This window comes from Trichechus manatus, unplaced genomic scaffold (assembly GCF_000243295.1).
Source record: "Trichechus manatus latirostris isolate Lorelei unplaced genomic scaffold, TriManLat1.0 scaffold00207, whole genome shotgun sequence".
NCBI classification, from domain to species: Eukaryota; Metazoa; Chordata; class Mammalia; order Sirenia; family Trichechidae; genus Trichechus; species Trichechus manatus.
The window spans coordinates 860416-880690 of NW_004444143.1; the positions used below are offsets into that span (position 1 = coordinate 860416).

The 20275-nt window shown below is 43.6% G+C and overlaps 1 protein-coding gene across 1 annotated transcript in view; it reads left to right on the forward strand.

The window, feature by feature from the left end:
• Nucleotides 1–8367: 8367 nt before the first annotated feature.
• Nucleotides 8368–20275, forward strand: part of ZNF565 (zinc finger protein 565) — a 29597-nt gene continuing 17689 nt past the window's right edge. The window contains exons 1-3 of the mRNA XM_023742274.1: nucleotides 8368–8597; nucleotides 14123–14201; nucleotides 20046–20119. Coding sequence (XP_023598042.1) covers nucleotides 20111–20119 — 9 coding nt within the window. The 5' untranslated portion in view covers nucleotides 8368–8597; nucleotides 14123–14201; nucleotides 20046–20110. The remainder of the gene's footprint in view (nucleotides 8598–14122; nucleotides 14202–20045; nucleotides 20120–20275) is intronic.

The window sequence follows — 20275 nt, forward strand, 5'->3', positions numbered from 1 at the left end:
GGATACCCGGACGCGACCAAGAGAAGTCAGAAGGTGAGGGGTCTGGGAGTCCGGGGCGGGGACGGGGCGTGTCTGGAGCCTCCATCTGAGCGCGCAGGCGGGAGCGGTCTGAGAATGCGCGATTCTGATTGTGTGTGCGTGGTTGTGTCTGTGCGACTGGGTATGGGTGCCTGTGAAGGTCCCGTTCTGACCGCCTGTCTACAGGACGTGTTTGTGTGGTTGCATTTGTGTAGCTGTGTGTGGTACTGTGTTTGTGAATGTGCGGCCCTTGTGACTTTGGAGCTGATCCTACGTGTGTCCCTGTTGTGGATGTGCCTGTACGCCTTGTCTCTTGGGATGCGAGTGTAGTTGTTGTGTGACCGGTGTGGGTGCCTGTGCAGCTGTGATCGCGTGTCTCCAGGGTAGGTGTGTGCTTGCGGTGTATGATGTCTGTGATTTTGTGTACTTCTGTGTGCAGTTGTCGTGTGTCTCTGACTGCATGTGACGCTGCGTGTGGTTTCAAACCACCGACCTTTCGATTAGCAGTCAGTCGCTTTAACCACTGCGCTACCAGGGCTGGTTTCTTGCCTAACAGAGACCCTCAAAGTTACCTGGTCTCCAGTATTTGCCATTGGAGTAAATTACCGAGTGCTCTGGAGATGGACTGAAAAGCTCCTATCCTCCCTGTTCCCCACCTAATGTTTATTTTTGTTTAATTTTTGATTTTCATTTTTCAGTTCATTTCAGACATTAAAATTTTGCAAAAATAGAGTTTCCATACACCCTTCACCCAGCTTCCCCATATGTTACCATCTTAATCACAGTACAATGATCAAAACCAGGAAAGTAACATTGATATAGTACTACTAACTAATCTACAGACCTTATTTAAATTCCATCAGTGTCCCCTAATGCCCTTTTTCTAGGCCAGGGTCCCATCCAGGATCACAGGTTGGACAGCCTTCTTAGTCTCCTTTCATCTGGCACAGTTCTCAACCTTCTTTGTCTTTTACGACAATATTAGTTTCCTGAGGCTGCTGTAACAAATTACCATGAACTTAGTGGTTTAAAACAACAGAAATCTATTCTCTAACAGTTCTGGAGGTCAGAAGTCCAAAATCAAGGTTGTAAAAATGGCGTGGAGACAGTGTCTGACCTCCTTTAACTTCACAAGGGGGAAGGAGAATCAAGATCAACAGCCCAAGGCTGATTTTCATGAGGCCGAGTCAGACATGCCTCCTCTCTCCGCCATCTTTACCAATTCTGACACCAACCGTCCCTCCCACGTCACTGTCTCCTTCTCTGCTGAGTTTGAGAATTCGTTGCAATGGTCACACAACTCACAGACCATACTCAACGATGACGGGGTTACAATCCCGGCTCAGGAACAGTCAGGATATCGTCCTTCCATCTGGACAGCCTCTTTTCAGCTGTGCTCGCAGGCATACCTCTCTATGGCTCTCAGCCTGTGCTCTGCTCCGGCAAGTGTTACAAAGCTCTTTTAGCCCCTGCCTATCAGTCCCCAGAGGCACCCCCGGCACTCACTGTGCGGTCTCCTGCCGGTCTCTCCTGCCACTACTTCTCACCGTCTTCAGGGTTACAGCTTGCTCTCTCTTTTGTCTCCTGTTTCCAGAAACTTTACAGCGCAGGGATCCTGGGTCCAAAGGCTGCGCCCTCTGCTCCTGGCTGTTCTTCCTTGGTGGTAAGATTCTCCTTCGCTCCTCTGGGGTGGCTCATTTCAAGCCCAGTGGGATGGCAAAACTGACACATCCCCTTGGTGGGCCGAAATTACCCTATTTGCACAGTCCCACCCAGTGACTTGGGTGGGAATTACAAGACCATGGCGAGAAAGGCCACACAAAAGTGATCCATTGCACCGCAAGGTGTTCACAGGACTGTGCTCACTCTGAGGGCTCTAGGGGAGAATCCACTCCTTGTTTCTTCCAGCTTCTGGAGGCTGTGGGTATGTGACTGTGTGCTGTGTCTCTTGTGCCCAGCATACCTGGGCTCGTGGCCCTATTGCTTCAATCTCTACCTCCATCTTCACATCATCTTCTCTCGGTGTGTTATGTCCCTTCACCTCTCTCCTATAAGGACACTTATGATGGTATTTAGGGCCCTGCTGGATAATCCAGAGTAATCTCAAAATCCTTAACTTAATTACATCTGCAAGTACCCTTTTCCCAAATAAGGTGACACAACGTCCAGGGATTTGGACTTAGTATCTTTGGCCATTATTCAGCCTACAATGACCTTGACACTTTTGAAGAGTCCTGGCCATTTATTTTGTAGCTTCCTCAACGTAGAGTGTTTGGGGTCATCTCATGCTTCCTCGTCATGAAGTCAGGTTACACATTTGGGACAAGACTGTCACAGAAGTGATGTGGCCTTCTCAGTGCATCATATCAAGGGACCCATGAGGTCAGTTTGTTTCATTACTGGTGTTGTTAAGTTTAATTTCTTAGTTGAGGTGGCATCTGCCAGGTTTTTCCACTGCAAAGTTACTATTTTTGTCTTTGTAATAAATATCTGAGAAGAAATACTTTAAGCCTATGTAAATATCCTGTGTGTCATCCTACTTTCACTGAATAATCTTAGCATCCCTTGATGATTCTTGCCTGAAAAAGTCTGCCAAATGACTGTTTTTTGTTTCTGCAATTCCTTCTACATTTATTTATTAGAATACTATTGTAAGGAAGAAATTTTCCTTCTCCCCATTTGTTTATTATTTATATGAGTTTTGACTGGATTTTTTTTTTTTTATTCTATGGGTTATAATCCATTACTATCATCTACTTTATTACTCAAATCATCCCACGTTTGGCCATTGGGGGCCCCCTTGAGTTGACTTTTATGTCCTTTCAACATGTTCCCTTTGTTTCTTCTAGTACTTCCTTATTTTCTGGCTCCACAAGATGTTCCAGGCTGACATTATGCTTTTCCTGCCCCAGTCCTAGAATCAGCCACTTTCCCAGGGAGCACTGGTTCCTTTTATTAGAAAATGATGTTTGGAAACCGAGATTCAGTGTGCTCATCACTACTGGGATGTCATTGTTTCTAGGCCTTCTCATCTACAAAGTATTTGTATCTGTATATATAACCAAACCCCTTGCAGTCAAGTCAATTCTGACTCATAGCAACCCTATAAGACAGAGTAGAACTGCCCCATAGGGTTTCCAAGGAGTGGCTGATGGATTCGAACTGCTGACCTTTTGGTTAGCAGCTGAGCTGTTAACTGCTGTGCCACCAAGGCTCCTCTGTATATATTAAAAAAACACACTACCATTGAGTCCATTCCGACTCATAGTTACCCCATAGGTTTCCAGGGCTGTAAATCTCTATGGAAGCAGACCGCCACATCTTTATCCCACGGAGCCACTGGTGGCTTTGAACTGCTGACACATCAGTTAGCAGTCGATCCCTTTAACTACTGCACCAACAGGGCTTCTTCTTTGTATATGGAGGGGTATCTATATCTGTGTTGAGTCTTTGGACTCAAACATGCTGTTGATTGTGAGGATGGTGCAGGACCGGGCAGCATTTCATTCTGTTGTATATAAGGTCACCATGAGTCAGGGTCAACCAGTGGCAGCTAACAACATATACGCACAAATCTAAATGTAACTGTATATATACACGTATACAGATAAGCCCTGAGTTCATACCAATATATCCAGTTCCAGTACAACACAACAGGGTTCATTCTAGCCTTCTCCATTTCCTTTTTTGTAGCTCCTCCCTGTGACAGAAACTTGGCTGTCATTACCTACGGTGTTGATTTGTTTTATTTGCTCAGTCCTGTGTATAGTTTCAGATTCGCTAACCCCTACTCCCATACCCACACGATTCTTTACGGTTCTTTACATCTTTAGTCTCACAGTATACAGTGACAACACAGTTGCCCAAAGCTACTCTCTTCCCTACCACCTGTGTAGTTATTCATCTGTAATACAGGTAGAGTCATTTGTTACTGTTCCTATTTCATTTTGGTTCTCTCCACATCCTGGTTGATATAAATTATTTTTTAGTATGTTGAACATTAACATGGTTCTAAAAGTCAAAACTAGACAAAAATCAACTCAGTCTCTCCCCCATCATCTCTTCTCTCCCCTTCCCCCATTCCTTCCACCCTGTTCCCACCCACCCATTGTAGATAACCAGTCTCGTTCATTTTTGTTTTATCCTTCCTATATCTGTGTGGGTTTTTTTTGTTGTTGTTGTTTTCAAATGAGCAAGATAGGTATGTATCTGCTTATTTCTTCCATGAAAAGTTGCGTATTCTGTATACTTCTTTGTCCTTTGCTCTTTAGAGTTCACAGTGTATCCCAGAAATCACTCCATGTCAGTTCATAGAGATCTCCATCATTCCTTCTTATAGCTGCACAGGATTGTGTAGAGGTACCATAATTTATTCAACCATCTCCTATATGTGGGCATTTAAGTTGCCTCCAATATTTTCCAGTGTTTCCAGTGTAGCCAGACAAGGCTACGATGGGTAACCTTACGTACATGTATTTTCATATTGTTGGGGATATATTTTCAGAATAAATTCATAGACATGGGATTGCTGGGTCAAAAGTAAAACATGTATGTATAGTTTTGTTCTTGTTGTTGTTAGCTGCTTTGAGTCAGCCCCTTACGCATGGATACCCCATGCACAATAGGATGGGACCGTTGTGATCCATAGGGTTCCCCCCTCTTATTTTTTTTATTGTGCAAACACACCAAAACATCTGCGAACACAATTTCCACATTGACAACTCAGTGACATTGATTACATTTTTCATGTTGTGCCACTATGCTTGCTATCCTCATCGAAAATATTCCACCACCGTTAACATAATCTTAATGCCCTCCAAACAAAAACTCCCCCCCACCCTTGGTAACCATTAATAATCCTTGGTTTCTACATATTTGCTTATTTCATGCAAGTGACATCATACAGTGTTTGTCCTTTCGCGACTGACTTATTTTGCTCAGCATAATGTTTTCAAGGTCATCCATGAAGTGGCGTGTATCAGAACTTCATTTCTTTTCTCGGCTGCGTAATACTCCGTTGTACGTATATATCACATTTTGCTTATCCGTTCATCGACTGGTGGACATTTTGGTTGTCTCCACCTTTCGGCTACAGTGAAAAGTACTGCAGTGAACGTTGGTGTAAAGGTTTCTGTTTGCATTTCTGCCTTCACTTCTTCTGGGTGTATACATAGAATCAGGATTGCTGGGTCATTTGGTACTTCTGTGTTCACCTTTCTGAGGAACCACCAAACTGTTTCCCACAGTGACTGCCCCATTTTACATTCCAGCCAGCAGTGGACGACGGTTCCAGCGTCTCCACGGTGGCCCCTGCGCAGCGGTATGCGATACCCTGGCTCACGTGGCACTGCATTGCACATATCTGCCATCTTCACAGTCTGGGTAGATGAACAAGGTCATAGCCTGTGCCTGGCTTTTAGGAGTATGTAAAAACGGTGTGGGAACAGTGTCTGACCTCCTCCAACTTCACGAGGGGAAGGAGAATCAAGATCAACAGCCCAAGGCTGATTCCTGTGAGGCGGAGTCAGACATGCCTCCTCTCTCCTCCGTCTTTACCAATTCTGACACCAACCGTCGCTCCCACAGCACTCTCTGCCGGGTTTGAGAATTCATTGCAATGGCCACACAGAACTCACAGACCATACTCACAATTATGGGGTTTATTAGGAAAGTAACAGTTAAACAATTCAGGCTCAGGAACACTCAGGATACAGTCCTTCCATCAGGACAGCCTCTCTCCAGCTGTGCTTGCAGGCACGCCTCTCCCTGGCCCTCGATCTGTGCCCAAAGGCACTTAGCTTTCTCTCTGTGGGCAGGGAAGTACACCATGCTGTCTCCTGCTGCCGGGTCTCTGCTGCTGGTCTCTCCTTCCTTGGCGGTGAGCTCCTTCTGTCTGCTCTGGAATTGACTCTCTTTTAAGGCAAAACTAACCAATCCCCTTGGTAGGCCACAGTTACCCTATCACACAGTCACATGGGTGGGGGTCACAAGACCATGGCTAGAAAGGCCACACACAAAAGTAATTAATCACACCGCAGAATGAGAATATAATTGGGGACCTATGACAGAGATCTGGATTCACTAGACTGGGATATTGCCAGAGAGCCCAAGAGTAAAATTTTGTTTCACTAGCCATATGGGATTTTATTTTGGGCACTTGAGTTTTTGCGTAGTTAGTCCTAAATTTGTTTCAGGCCAAATGCTCATTCTTTTGAGAAATCAGAAACAATTAAAGAATGGAGCTAGTAGTACTTGATGTTTATAAATGAGAAGATTAACCTGGTATTCCAGTGGTTTATACAGCAGGGGAGCCCTGGTGGCACAGTGGTTAAGAGCTTGGCTGCTAACCACAGGGTCGGCAGTTCAAATCCACCAGCTGCTCCTTGGAACCCCTATGGGGCAATTCTGCTCTGTCCTGTGGGGTCGCTATGAGTCGGAATCAACTCAACAGCAACAGGTTTGGTTTGTTTTTTATACAGCAGGGTTTTAAACAAGGTCCTGAATCCCACATTTAGACTTCAAGGCTCTGCAGACTCCATGAAGTTTAATGCACATGTTTTGCAGAGATTTATCCATCTGAATTTTTTTTTCCTGAGAAGAAGGTTTATGATTTCATGAGATTTGCAGAGGTTCATGACCCCAGGATTTAGAACCACAGATCTAGAATGAAAGACAATAATACCTGGTAACAGCCTTTAAGATATTGCCCAAAATTTGTGCCCAACAATAGTGAAACAGAAGAGGAATGGTCCATCATATATTGTAGTTATATAACAGATTATGCAGCGAATAAAATGCATGCTTTACAGAGAGTTAATCAGAATACTGCAAATCCTTTTGCTCCAATGATGCAACTTTCAAAATGAACAAAAAGTGCTCAGAATTTTTGCAAAGATTCTTCTATCCAAAAAGAATTCAACTAGTCATTGAATGGAAAAGAAGGAATTCACATTTATTTGAAACTTGCTGTGTGCCTAACATTATGCTCTCTGCTTTGCATACACTGTCTTATTTAATATGGAAATTCCACGTACTTGAAAATTGGTCATTCACAAAATGTTTTTGATGATGAAGCGATCCCAGTGCCCCAGAGAATATGAGTCCACATTTAAAGGACTGTCAAAGAACTTATGGTTGTCATTTGTTTCAGTCACACAAATTCCCGTTTTTGTCCCCATTCATGTCATAGACATTGTCTTAATGGCTCACAGTTGTCCTACTGCCCGGTAAATACCAGCCGGACCTCTGGTTATGTTTAGATGAGAACAGTATGGGTATGGTTTCTATTACGAAATTTATATAGGCTTGATACAAATATCTAGAAACTTGCTGGAAATGTAACTCCTCCATCTAGAGAGAAATCCTATTAGTATTTTGATGGATACATTTCAAATATATTTCTGTGGTGTTAGTATGAGAGGTTTTTTCGAGTGGTATCTCTTTATATGAATTGACTCGACAGCACACAACAAGAACAACATCACTTTTATATATGCTGCCTGGGTGGCACAAATGATTAAGTGATTGGCTGCTAACCAAGAGGCTAGTGGTTCAAGTCTACCCAGAGGAGCCTCGGAAGAAAAGCCTGGCAATCTGCTTCCGAAACATCAGCCATTGAGAACCCTATAGAGCACAGTTCTACTCTATTACCACTTTTACATAAATTCTGTAACCTGCCTTCCTCATTTGATAATACTTTATTGAATAGTCCTTGTCTATGGTGCTATTATGGTTTCAAATCACTATATAGTATTCCATCATCAAGATGTACCTTAATTTATTCATTTTATTGCCTACTATTTATATTTCCACTTGTTAGTTGTGAAATAGTCCCCAAAATATTCTTGTACGTGCAACTCTTTTTTACAGTGAATTCCTTAGGATAAAGACCTAGAAAATGAATCTTTGGGTCAGCTGTTAGACATTTATTAAGAATTTGCAAATATGCAAAATCCTAACCTAGTATTTGGGGAGACAAATTGCTTTTAAAAAAGTTACAGCTTTTAAAATTCATTTTTAATCTATTTTTAACTTGCAAATAGTATAATAGGGGTGGTAAAACTTGTGTACTGGGCCATAAAGAGCACTAGTTTGCCCTGTTGATTTGCTGTGAGAATTCATAAGAGGGAGGTGCTTGTATGACCAGAGCAGCCACCATCATGTCATGTCTAAGACTGATCCCCTAAGAATCCTATGGAGGTGAATTAGTTTCCTTGGGTCACCTGTATTCCCTGCAGGTTTTCATCTAGTCATCAGAAATCCAAAGTATGACCAGTGGAGCAACATGATTCTGCAGCTGTTCAGAGTACGATGGAGCAAACAGGGCAAGTGCAGAAACAGTGAACACATCTGGCAAGAAGGGATGAAAGGAAGCATCACTAACATATGACATGGTCCTAATGTATGACATGGCCCAAATGACTCTTAGTTGTTTTTTTTCAGGCAAAACTCCAACACACAGGACTATAGTTAGAAAATCAGGAAATTTGCAACTGTTGGGAGCTGAATAAGCAAAATCAACAAAAGCCATTTGTGAAAATACAGCTGTTTAGAATATTGTTAGAAGATTGTTTAAAAAAGTAAGTCTTTTTTATCTATGATTTGAGAGTGGCTTACATTTAACAGACTTTGAAAATAAACATTAAAAATCAGTGCATGATCATTGAAAATAAAAAAGGAAATACACCTAGTAAAGAATAAGAAAATTTAAGATCACAACCCAGAGGTAACTAAAATAATCTTTAGGAATAAAACTCAGACATTTTCCTTCTGATTTTGTCTGTCTATATTGATATATGCATATATTTTACAAATAGGACCACATGATGCCTTTCCTGTTTTAAAACCTGCTTGTTTGTACTAACCATATCTTGAGCATTTTCTATGTCGTTAACATTACTGCTTAATAACGTTGCTACTTAATTTGTGAGTACTCAGAATTCTTGTTATATAGAAACCTTTCATTTATTTAACCAATCTGCCATTGTCTCCCTCACAATACTGAACGTTGCCGGAGAATGTACATATCTCTCAATGTATTGATTTCTGACTGATGTTTATACTGGAAAAAATTATTCTGTTTACATCCACAATATTCAATACAACTTTTTTTTTAATGACACAGGAAAAGTTTCAAGTTACATTCCAAATGCAATTAGTAGAACATCAGAGTCGTGTAAATATTTTGACAAGTGCATAGATTGGTGCCCTAAGCAAGGGGCACAGTGGGCACATCCCACCTTCATTGCTAACTGCATGGTAAGGGTCTGATGAATCCATTTCCCACCTGGATCCAGTCCCCACCTTCCCACATCTCTTTCTTCTTCAGCCCCGCACAGCATATTCTTTCTCCAACCTTAGCCACCCAGAGCTGGATTGGAGCTCACAAATTAGAAGGACTTTATCCTTCAGGTTGGCTGCCCATGCAGTCCTTCTCTGACCTAGGCACCCCGAGCTAAGTCAAAGCACACAAGTTAGAGGGACTCTGTCCTTCAGACTGCCACATAGGCAGATGCTAGCCCTTGCTGGCTCTCCTTGCCCTTGTGCATTTGTTAATTCACTGGAATGGCTCACAGAATTCACAGAGATTGTCTATACTTACAGTCACCCAATTATTATAACCAGAAAGGATACAAGTGAAGAGACACACAGGATGAGGTCTGGGAGGAGTCCTGGCACAAGACTTCCACTGTCCCCACGGACGTGCCACCCTCCTGAGAGCATTGCTCTCACCAATCCTAGAAGCCCTCGAAACTTCCGCCCTCAGAGCCTTTTATTGGCTTCACTGCATAGCATGATTGATTGAATCATTGAATATACATGATTGGATTATGCACCCCTCCCTTCCTAAGGTTAGATAACGAGGTGGGTCTGAGTAGCCCCCACTCATTTGCACACATTTGAGTTTGCCTAATTGTTTTAGAAGATAAAGACCCCTTCACTGTTGGGGAATTCCAAGGGCTATCTCACAGGAACCAAAGATAAATGTTCTTTATATCACAATTGGCATGTCAGCAAAAGAGGTGTTCAGATGTTGATGGCCTAAGAGGGCCCATATCACTGCACACAAAGCAACTATTTGTTAATAACCGTATTGATTGCTTGGTGATCAGGAAGAGAAATTTTTATCTAAGAAATTTTTACCCTAATAGTTTGTTACATATGAGTGTCTTCATTGTGTTTTAGTTATATCTTAGGAATTTAATGGAAGTTCGGTGTTGAAATGTGATGCAGTATATTTTTCACATTTAAAATATTTAGGGAAAGGCACCTGGTTAGGGTTGTTAAAAATAAAATTTCCATAAGATTAAATTTGTGTATGAACTCATAAGCTTTATTTGCAATCGTGAATTGAGAAGTGTCTGGTCTGGAAGTCCGACAAGAGCTTCAAAGAGGTGCAAAGCAGAAGGGTTTTATAGGCATAGACTGTTTTAGATGTCTAATGCTGCTGTAACAGAATTATCACAAGTGGGTGTCTTTAAGAAGCAGAAATTTATTCTCTCTCAGTTTAGGAGGCTAGAAGTTGGAATTCAGGGTGCCGGCTCTAGAGAGAGGCTTTCTCTCTGGCGGCTCTGGACGAAGGTCCTGTCTCTTTTGAGTTTCTACTCCTGGACAATCTTCATGTGGCTTGGCATCGCTCTTCCTTTATCTTTGCCTTTGTCCCTCGTTTGTTTGATCTCCTTTATATCTCCAAAGAGATTGACTCCAAACACACTTTACAGTAATCTGGCCTCATTAACATAACAAAGACAATTTATTCCCAAATGGGATTATAACCACAGGCACAGAGGTTAGGATTTACAACACATATTTTTGGGGGGCACAATTCAATCCATAACATTCCACCTTTTGCCCCCCCAAATTCATGTCCTTGTCACATGCAAAACGCATTCACCCCATCAGATCACCCCAAAAGTCTTAAATCAACTCCAAGTCCAAAACCTCATCTTCTGAATCGTCTCAATCAAATACGGGTGAGACTTCAGGCGTATTCGATCCTGGGGCAAAATTCCTCTTCATCTGGGAACCTGTGAAATCTAGAAGACAAGTTATCTGTTTCCAAAGTACAATGGCAGAACAGGCACAGGGTAGACTTTTCTATTACAAATGGGAGTAATTGGAGGGAAAGAAGGGTTAACAGTTACCAAACAAGCCCAAAACTCAGCAAAACGAATTACATTAGCTTGCAAGGCTTAAAAATAATCCTCTCTGAAACCATCTGGGCAATGGCCCCACCCTCCAGATTCTGGGTGTTGGCCATGCCCCCTGGATTCTGGGTGGAGACCCCTCAGCCCTGGCCTTCAACTCCGCCTTCCAGGCCCTCTGAGATGGCAACTCTGCTCCCTCTGCTTTAGGCGGCTCCATTCTCTTAGTCTATCTTAGTGGGGAACCCCACCCCCTCAGCCGCATTCTTCTGCCCCTTGGACATGGCATTCCCCGCCCCCTTAGCTTTGGGCAGTGGCCCCATCCCCCTGGCACACCTTAACCCCACACTCCAGAACCAAGTTGGTGAAGATTCAACCCTTTGAAACCTAGGAGGCTGTGGCCCCACCCTTTAAGATCCAGGAGACCATGTCCCCACACTTTGAAACCGAGAAGACCCTGCTTCCCATGCTTCTTCCAACAGTTCTGCTGATCTCCGAGCTGCTCCAGGGATGGTCCTTTTCTTTTCTTGGAAGACAACAGATGTAGCTCCTTTGGCCCATTTCCTGCCTATAGAATTCCAAGAGGCAGACAGCGTTCTTTCTTTCTCTGTCCCCTTCTGTCTAAGCTGATGGGTTTTCTGCTGTGGCAGTTGGTTAGATCCATCAGTCACAGGCTTGATCGCTTTAACAAAAGACTGTGTAGCCACATCCTTGGTGAACATTCGTAATTTGTCCAACAGAATTTTCCAAATCTTCAAGTTCTGTTTTTATTTTGCACAGTTCATTTTTAAGTCTATCTCTTTCCTCTCGTGTTTTACTGTAAGCGGCAAGGAGAAACTACACGGCCCCTTTCAGAGCTTGCTTAGAAATCTCCTAGGCCAGCTATCCAAGTTTATCACTTACAAGTTCTACCTTCCACCAGACATTTTAAAATAATTCAGGCAAGTTCTTTGCCACTGCATAAAAAGCATCGCCTTTCCTCTGTTGTCCAATCACATGGTCATCATTTTCTCTTAAAGCTTCACCAGAAGCAGTTTGACATCCACGTGTCTAGCAGCGTTCTGTTGATGGTGCAGATGTACTGTCTAAGATGACAGAGACTTTCCCTATGGCTCTCCTCACTTCCTTCTGAGCCCTCACCAGAACTGCCTTTGACATCCATAATGCTACCAACAGTCTCTTCAAGGCAATCTAGGCTCTTACTATTAGGCACCTTAAAACTCTTCCAGCCTCCAGCCATAACCCAATTCCAAAACCACTTCCACATTGTAAGTATTTGTTAGAGCGGCAGCCCACTCTTCTGGTACCAGATTCTATCTTATTTATCTAGTGCTGCTATAACGAATACCACAAGTGGGTGGCTTTAACAAACAGAAATTTATTTTATCACAGTTTAGGAGGCTAGAAGTCCGAATTTGGGACTTCCCAAAAGAGATTGTTAACTCAAGACACATCCTACACTAATCCTGCCTCATTAACATAACAAAGACAGCCCATTCTGAAATAGGATTATAACCACAGGCATAGAGGTTAGGATTTACAACACATTTTTGGAGGACACAATTCAATCTGTAACACAGACACCCAAGAACAAGGAAACTACACTGGACAATTCCAGACTGACTGGCAGGCACCTTCTTTCCTTGTTTGGGATTAAGGGGAAGTTTTGAACTCGGTTAAACTGAGCAGGTAAATCCTAATCAGTTAGTTTAGGTGTCTGCTTCTGGGAGGGTCAGGCATTTACAGGAAATAGATTTAGTTAGGTTTGGTTTGCTGACGTGGAGCTTAGCATAAGTGACTCTATCTTGGGCCTAGTATAGTCAGGTTAACAGGGTTTTTACTCAGACTGATTGTTCAGCAATGAATTACTGAAGTTAAGGAGGAGATACCTGTATGTGTCTAGTTCCCATGACTTGGCCAACTTCCTCGGTCTCTCAGCCCAGGCCATGTGAGATGTAGGACCCAGGGCCTCTAAAGGATAAGAATGTCAAGTCAGAGATAGGAAAAATTCAGGAATGTAGCTTTAAACTTTACCGGGTGGTATGTAGATGGCTAAACTTTGCTCAGAAGGATTTGTACAAAGATTTGATGTTTGAGATCTAAAGAGGAGTTTCATTTTGCTGATCAACTTGCCCCATAGCTCATAATCTGCCTTTTAGGGTCTTTTGTTTCACACTGTGGGTTTGTGAAAAATCCCATTGAAATTTATAGCCTTGGAAATGGACAAGTCTGCTATGTCATTTCTGAAACTTCCTTTTTTTTTTTGCCTGTATTGCCCTTTTTTGTTTTGACCAAGGCCCTGAGACTGAATTTGTATTTTATATAGTCATAGCCTAGCCGAATTAGTGTACTAGGTAGGGCAGGTAGGATTGCTGCTGTGGCAGCAGACAACCCCCAAATCTCAGTGGCTTACCAAACGTTTTATTTCATGCTCATGCTGCATGTCCACGTGAATCAGCATAGGTGGAGTCCCAGACCAGAGGAGGCCCCCGATCCTAAAGGTATACTGTCTGAAATGCACAGCTTTCTAGATGACCACATCCAGGAAGAGGAGATGGGGGAATTGTACACAGTCTCTCCAGTGCCTCAGACCGAAATCACGTCAGTTCTGTTCATATTTCTTTGGCCAGAACCAGTCTGTGGCCCTGCCTAACTGCAAAACCAAAAACATCAAACCCGTTGCCGTGGAGTCGATTCCAACTCAAAAGGACCCTATAGGACAGAGTAAAACTGCCGCATAGGGTTTCCAAGGAGCGGCTGGTGGATTTGAACTGCCAACCTTTTGGTTAGCAGCTGACCTCTTAACCACTGCGCCACCAGGGCTCCCTCTGCCTAATTGCAAGGGGTTAGAAATGTCATTTTCCATGTGCCCAGAAGGCAAGGAAAACGAGGTGGGGGTGGAACATTCACAAGGCCTGCCACCCTGGGTAAGACCCATTTCTCTCTTTTTCTGTGTCTAGGAGGTTGTCTCCAGACTAGGTGTGAGTTCTTTTTGGAGCAAGGAGGACATCCCTGGGCAGTGGAGAGGCCTGTGCGCAGGTGAGTGAGGAGACTCAGGAAGGGGAAGCCTTTGGTGTGGAAGCTCACCTCCTCCTCCGCAGGACGTCAGGAGCTTTGAGCTGTCCTTTCAGACTTGTCCTTTCAGGGCTCGAGGGCCACCGAGAACATCAGGCTCCTTCAGCATGTAAGTTCCCAAGGCCCCTCACAGTCACTCACGAATCACTCCATTTGTATCTCTTCATAGTCTACCCCCCACCTGTGAGGAGGGATTCATTATATTAATTTTTATGGTTATAAGATATATGCTTATGGCAAAAACTAATACAGAAAAACACGTAGATCCCCAGAATTATATCTCCTTGAGACAGATTCTATGAACATTTAGTTGGAAATCCTTCAGTCTGTCTTCTATGAGTACACATACATACACACATATGTACCAGTATATATGTGTATGTATATTTTTCTTACAAAAATAGGATTATACTACACATACTATTTTGTAACCTACCTTCTTCATCCAGCATTGGTTACTGAACATCTTTCCATCCACCAATAAAGATCTGTATCGTTCTTTTATGCCAACATTGTTTCCATTCTGCGGATACACTTTATTTAATCAATCCTTTTTTGAAGGATATTTAAGTTCTTTCCAGACTTCTTCCGTTGTCAACAGTGTCTCCGTTGATACATCCCACCCATCTTTTGGATAGCGTCTCGGATACGGAATTGCTTGGTCGGAGGGCGCGCATGGTTTAACGCCTGCTGCACTGCGCGACGGGAGTATACAGCAGTTGTAGCCTGCTGGGCCTCCCACGTCATTTCCTGTCGTCCTGCTAACATGGACTATCACCAGTCCTTTCGCTCTTTGCCAGACTGACAGCTATAAAATGCTATTTCCTGGTTGTTTCCACATGCGTCCTCTTCTCTACCAGTGAGGCTTAAAACACTTCTGTTAAGTGATGGGCCATTTTATCATTTAGTGAATTGGCCATTGTAGACATTGCTCGTTTTTTCTAAAACTGTTGCTTTTTATTCCAAAAATTTATCTTTAAAAGCACTGTCCATCGTTGTTGTTTATCTGACTTATGAGTTAAACAGCTATTTCTTTTCATGTTATCATTTGCCTTTTTCCCCATTTCTTTTTTAACACATTTTATTCTTTAGACCAGTTTTAGGTTTACAGAAAATGGCGCAGAAAGTTGAGAGTGTTCCCATATTCCCTCTCCCATCTGCACACGGTTTCTGCCATTATTACCGTCTTGGCTTAGCATGGGACCTTTTTTACAAGTGATGAACCAGTATTAATACATTAGGTTTGCTCTTTGTGCCTTTTCTTTTTGATTTTGGTATTTTCAGGTAGAATTTTTCTTATCTTCTCAAATATATCAATTTTTTATTTGTATTTTTCTGCCTTTTGTGTCATATGCCCCCCAAATAGAAATATGTTTATATTTGTCTGAAATATGTCTATGTTTATTTAGCTTTTTTATATTAAATACCTTATCCACTTGGAATTTCTTTTTGTCTTATGATATAGCCACAGAAAATAGGCAGAGAAATTTCTACTTTGGTAAAATTTTAAGGTTTTTGTTGTGATCTTATACCTACATAAGTTTATTCAAGCAGTGTTTGAGTGCCTCCCATGCACTATTGTATGTCCTGAGGAAATAATGATAAACAAAACCAACAAAGATCCCTCCGTTCATAGATCCTAAAGTTTAGTGGAAGAGTCAAATCATTGACAAGCAAATATATAATATATTGTCCAGAGAGCTCTAAGAAAAAACAGAGCAGGGAAGGGGAGAGAGAGCGGTAAGGGGTGAGATTGTAGATGGTTTGGGCACAGAGGTGAAGCTTAAGCAGAGACCTTGATGAAGGCAGAAAGCAAGCTCTGTGACTCTCCGGAGGAAGGAGCATTCCAGGTAGAATGGACAAAGACCCCAAGTGGGAACAAACCTGGTATGACACAGTGAATTCCAAATAGTCCACAGACATTTAAGAGTAGTGAATATCATACTTGAAGTAAAAATTACAGAATTGTCACCAGGTTGTATCCAGATGTGGCTCTGTATGAATTTTTACAAGCTCTCGGGTTGCTTTCAATTTGAAAATTCAAGTGTTTCCTCTCCTTGGGTATATATTCTTCCATTCATCTCTTCTCCTCCAGCTGTTCTGCTCTGTTCTCCACTTTTATACATGTATCAGGTCTTCTGGATTTCTTTTTTATGTCTCTGATCTTTATTTTCAGAATCCATTTCTGTATCTTTTTCCTCTGAATTCTGAGAAGTTCTCCCAGGCTTTTCCCCTGATTCCATCACATCCAGTAATAGAAGAAACTGTTGCTTATCTGAGCTGTCTCCTGTGACAAAGCGCTTGCAAAAGGCCCCCGTTTCCATCTCCCGTGGATCTCTCAATCCCTCACTTGCTCCCTTTCTGCCCTGGGATGTATGACCCATTCCCTCATTGAAGGCAGTAACCACAGAAGGCAGTCCTTTGATGGGAATGTCCGTCAGCAGGAAAACAGAACACTCGGGCCCTTATCCCATCTGTTATTTACTAACGACATGACCTTGAGTGAATCTCATAACCTCTCAGGCATTTTAGCTCCTTCTCTGTAGAAAGTGAGAAATGAAATCAACTTCATTTAACCTACAGGGTGGTTGTCAAGATAAAACTAAACGAAAAGTGTGTGTGAATAGCACCACCCCACCTCACCCTAGAACCTCACAGATCATTCCTTTACCCATTTCAGGAATGTGCCTTTCCTAGGCATGAACTACCTGTATCTTCTGTACTTCAGCCCCCAAAACTTGGGTGCTGGTTCCCATGTCCTCTCTCCTACTCAAGATCATTCCTCCGGCAATTGTCTCCTCCATCCCTGCCTTGTTAATTTCTGGCTACTGGATTATCCCGTCAGTATAAAACTTACTGTAATCTCTCCCTTCATCAAAAAATCCCCGCCTGGACCCTGTATCCACCTCTAGCTCCATTTCTGTTTTTTGTTTGCTTTTTCCAGGAAAAGTCCTTAAAGGGTTGGCTCTTTGTCCCTACTTCCTTTCCTTCTGTTCTCTGTTGAACTCACCCCAGTCAAGCTTGGTGCGCTCCACTCCAAAGAATCAGCTTTTGTCGAGACTCCTGATCTCTGCAGTGCCATATCCAACGGACGGTTCTCATTCCTCGTCTCACTTAGTGTGTTAGTAGCAGCTGGCATTCTCACCTTCCTTCTCGGTACACTTTCTTCACTGGGCTCCCCAGATCCCACTGTCTCTTAGTTTTTCCTTCTACCCACTGGTGACTCCTTTCCATGCCTCTTTGTTCACTCCTCTTCCTCACTCACTCTGTGAGTGATCTCATCTCATCTCAAGACTTTCAATACTAACATCCATAGGCCAGTTTTATATTTCTAGATTAGGACTTTCTCCCTAAATCAGAATCAAATGTCTAACTAGATGCTTGACATCCCCACTTGGATATATGTAATAATGGCATGGGGGTGGCATCTGACCTTCCCTAACTTCCCAAGGGGGAAGGAAAATCCAGATCAACAGCCCAAGGCTGATTCCTGTGAGGCCGAGGTCAGACATGCCTCCTCTCTCCACCATCTTTACCAATTCTGACACTAGCCATCCCTCCCACGGCACTCTCTACTCCTCTGCTGGGTTTGATAATTCATTGCAATGGCCACACAGAACTCACAGACCATGCTCACAGTTATGGGGTTTATTAGGGAAGTAACAGGTTACAGTTCAGGTTCAGGAATGCTCAGGATACAGTTCTTCTACCTGGACAGCCTCTTCTCAGCCGTGCCTACAGGCAGGCTTCTCTGGCCCTCGGCCCCTCGACCTGGCCTCTGCTCTGCATGGGCAAGTGTTACAAAGCTCTTTTAGCTCCACCTGTAAGTGGCTGGAGGCACCCTACTCTACCAGTAAGCCGTGGCCCAAAGGCACTCAGCTCTGTGCAAACTTAACTCTTCCCAGTGCCAGGGGGCACCCTACTCACCAGCAAGCCTCCTGCCTGAAGGTGCTCCGCTTTCTTGTTCTGTGGGCCGGGAAGCCCACTGCACCGTCTCCTGCTGGTCTCTCGCCTCTGCTGCCACCGTTTCTCCACCGCTGCTTTTAGCTGTCTTAAGTGTTACAACTCTCTCAGTCTCCTGGTTCCAGGAGCTTCTCAGCACAGGGATCCCAGGTCCAAAGGATGTGCTTCAGTCCTCGCTCTTCATTCGGTGGTGGCGAGATCCTTCCTTCCTACTTCTGTGGTGGCTCGTTTTAAGCCTAACAGAGAACCCACAGGTCTCCTTGCTCCTCCCCCCACCCCTACCCTACAGTCTCTTCTCCATGAATGATCCTTTTAAATGTAAATCACATTATGCCATTCCTTGGCTTAAACTAGTCTAGTGGCTTCCTGGCTTACTCATGAGTAAAAACCAAGCTTTTTCCAGTAGCCTATAAGCCCCATGTGATCTGGCTTCCAGCTACTTTTCTGAGCTCATGTCTGACCCCTCTTCTCTCACGCACTCCACTCCAGCCCCTCTGATCTCCTTCCTCTTTGTTGATCAAGGTGAGCCTTGAGGCTGAGCCCTGGTGGCACAGTGGTTAAGAGCTCAGGCTGCTGACCAAAAGGTCAGCAGTTTGAATCCACCAGCCGCTCCTTGGAAACCCTATGGGGCAGTTCTACTCTGTCTTGTAGGCTTGCTATGAGTCAAAATCGACTCCAAGGCAACAGGTTTTCTGCTGGGAATAGCCTTCCCACAGATACCTGCATGGCTCCCTCACCCCATTCAGGCCGTTCTTACATATCACCTTCTCAGTGAAGCCCTCTGGGGCCACCTGTAAGTCCTCCAAAGCTCCCTGCTTTATTTTCTCTGTAGAGCTTTTAGCACCTGCCATATAAAGAGGAGTATCAGTACCAGTATATCAAGATTGGTCTATTGTCTCTCTCCACTAGAATGAGAGCCACTGGACAGGGACCTGATTCATCATCTTCCTCACACCTGGAGCCATGCCAGCAGAGGTGGAAGCTCAATAAATACGGAAGAATCCCTAACTCCTCTCTATCTCTCTGCCTTCATAGCTAGTCAAATGCCAAAGCCTGTTGATTTCACTTCTTGTCTATACCTCCAGTTCACCCCCTTCCTCTTTGTTCCCACTGCCATTGTCCTGGGCCAGATCCTCTTTATTTGCTTGTAAAATACAAACACCTCCCAGCTGCTCTCCCTGGCTCTAATTTCACTCCTCTGTAGTGAAATCATCTGGCATATCACTTGCCTTTTTGAATTCTTCAGTAGCTTTCCATTCATTGCTGGATGAAAACCAAACTTCTAACTATTCGGTCAGTATTTATTGATCCCCTATGTCCTAGGGTTACGGTGACGGGTGAGATCCATTGGTCCTTGCCCTGGTCGTTACTTCATTCATACACATTCATTTCCCAGCCCCCCGATGTCATTGTGAGCATTATCTGCTTCCAGATTCTGGAGCTATTTAAATTGAAATGGAGATTAATTAAAATGAAGTAAAATTTAACAGTTCAGTTTCTCAGTCACACTAGCCACGTTTCAAATACTCAGGAGCCACATATTGTTGTTTAGGAGTGGCGTCCCGTGGTGGTGTAGATGGTTAATGTGCTCAGCGCTAACTGTAAGATTGTTGGTTCGAGGCCACCCAGACGCACCTCCGAAAAAAACCCTGGTGATCCGTTTCTCAGAAGTCAGCCATTGAAAACACTATGGAGCACAGTTCCACTCGGACACAGGTGGGGTCACCGCGAGTCAGAATCAACTCGGAGGAGGCGACTGATTGGGTTTTGGTTGGTGTTTAGGAGTGGCGAGGCACGCTCAGTTCCTCAGAGGTCTGCCTCCCCTCTCCCACTCTGCTTTTTCAGGACTCTGCACTTGTCTAAGATAAGAATCCAGAGACAGTGGATCAGGTCAGGCCATTCCAAAAGCCATGGCCCAGGTAAGTTCCAATTTCCTCTATCCTTCAAATAATCCTTTTTCCCTCCAAATCTTGTGAACATTTGTGTTCTCTGTCCTGAAATGCCCCTGTCTGGCTGAGCCTCGTTCAGTAACCTGCGCCCAGTTCCTCCATTCCAGGGAGTGAGCAGTGGTGCAC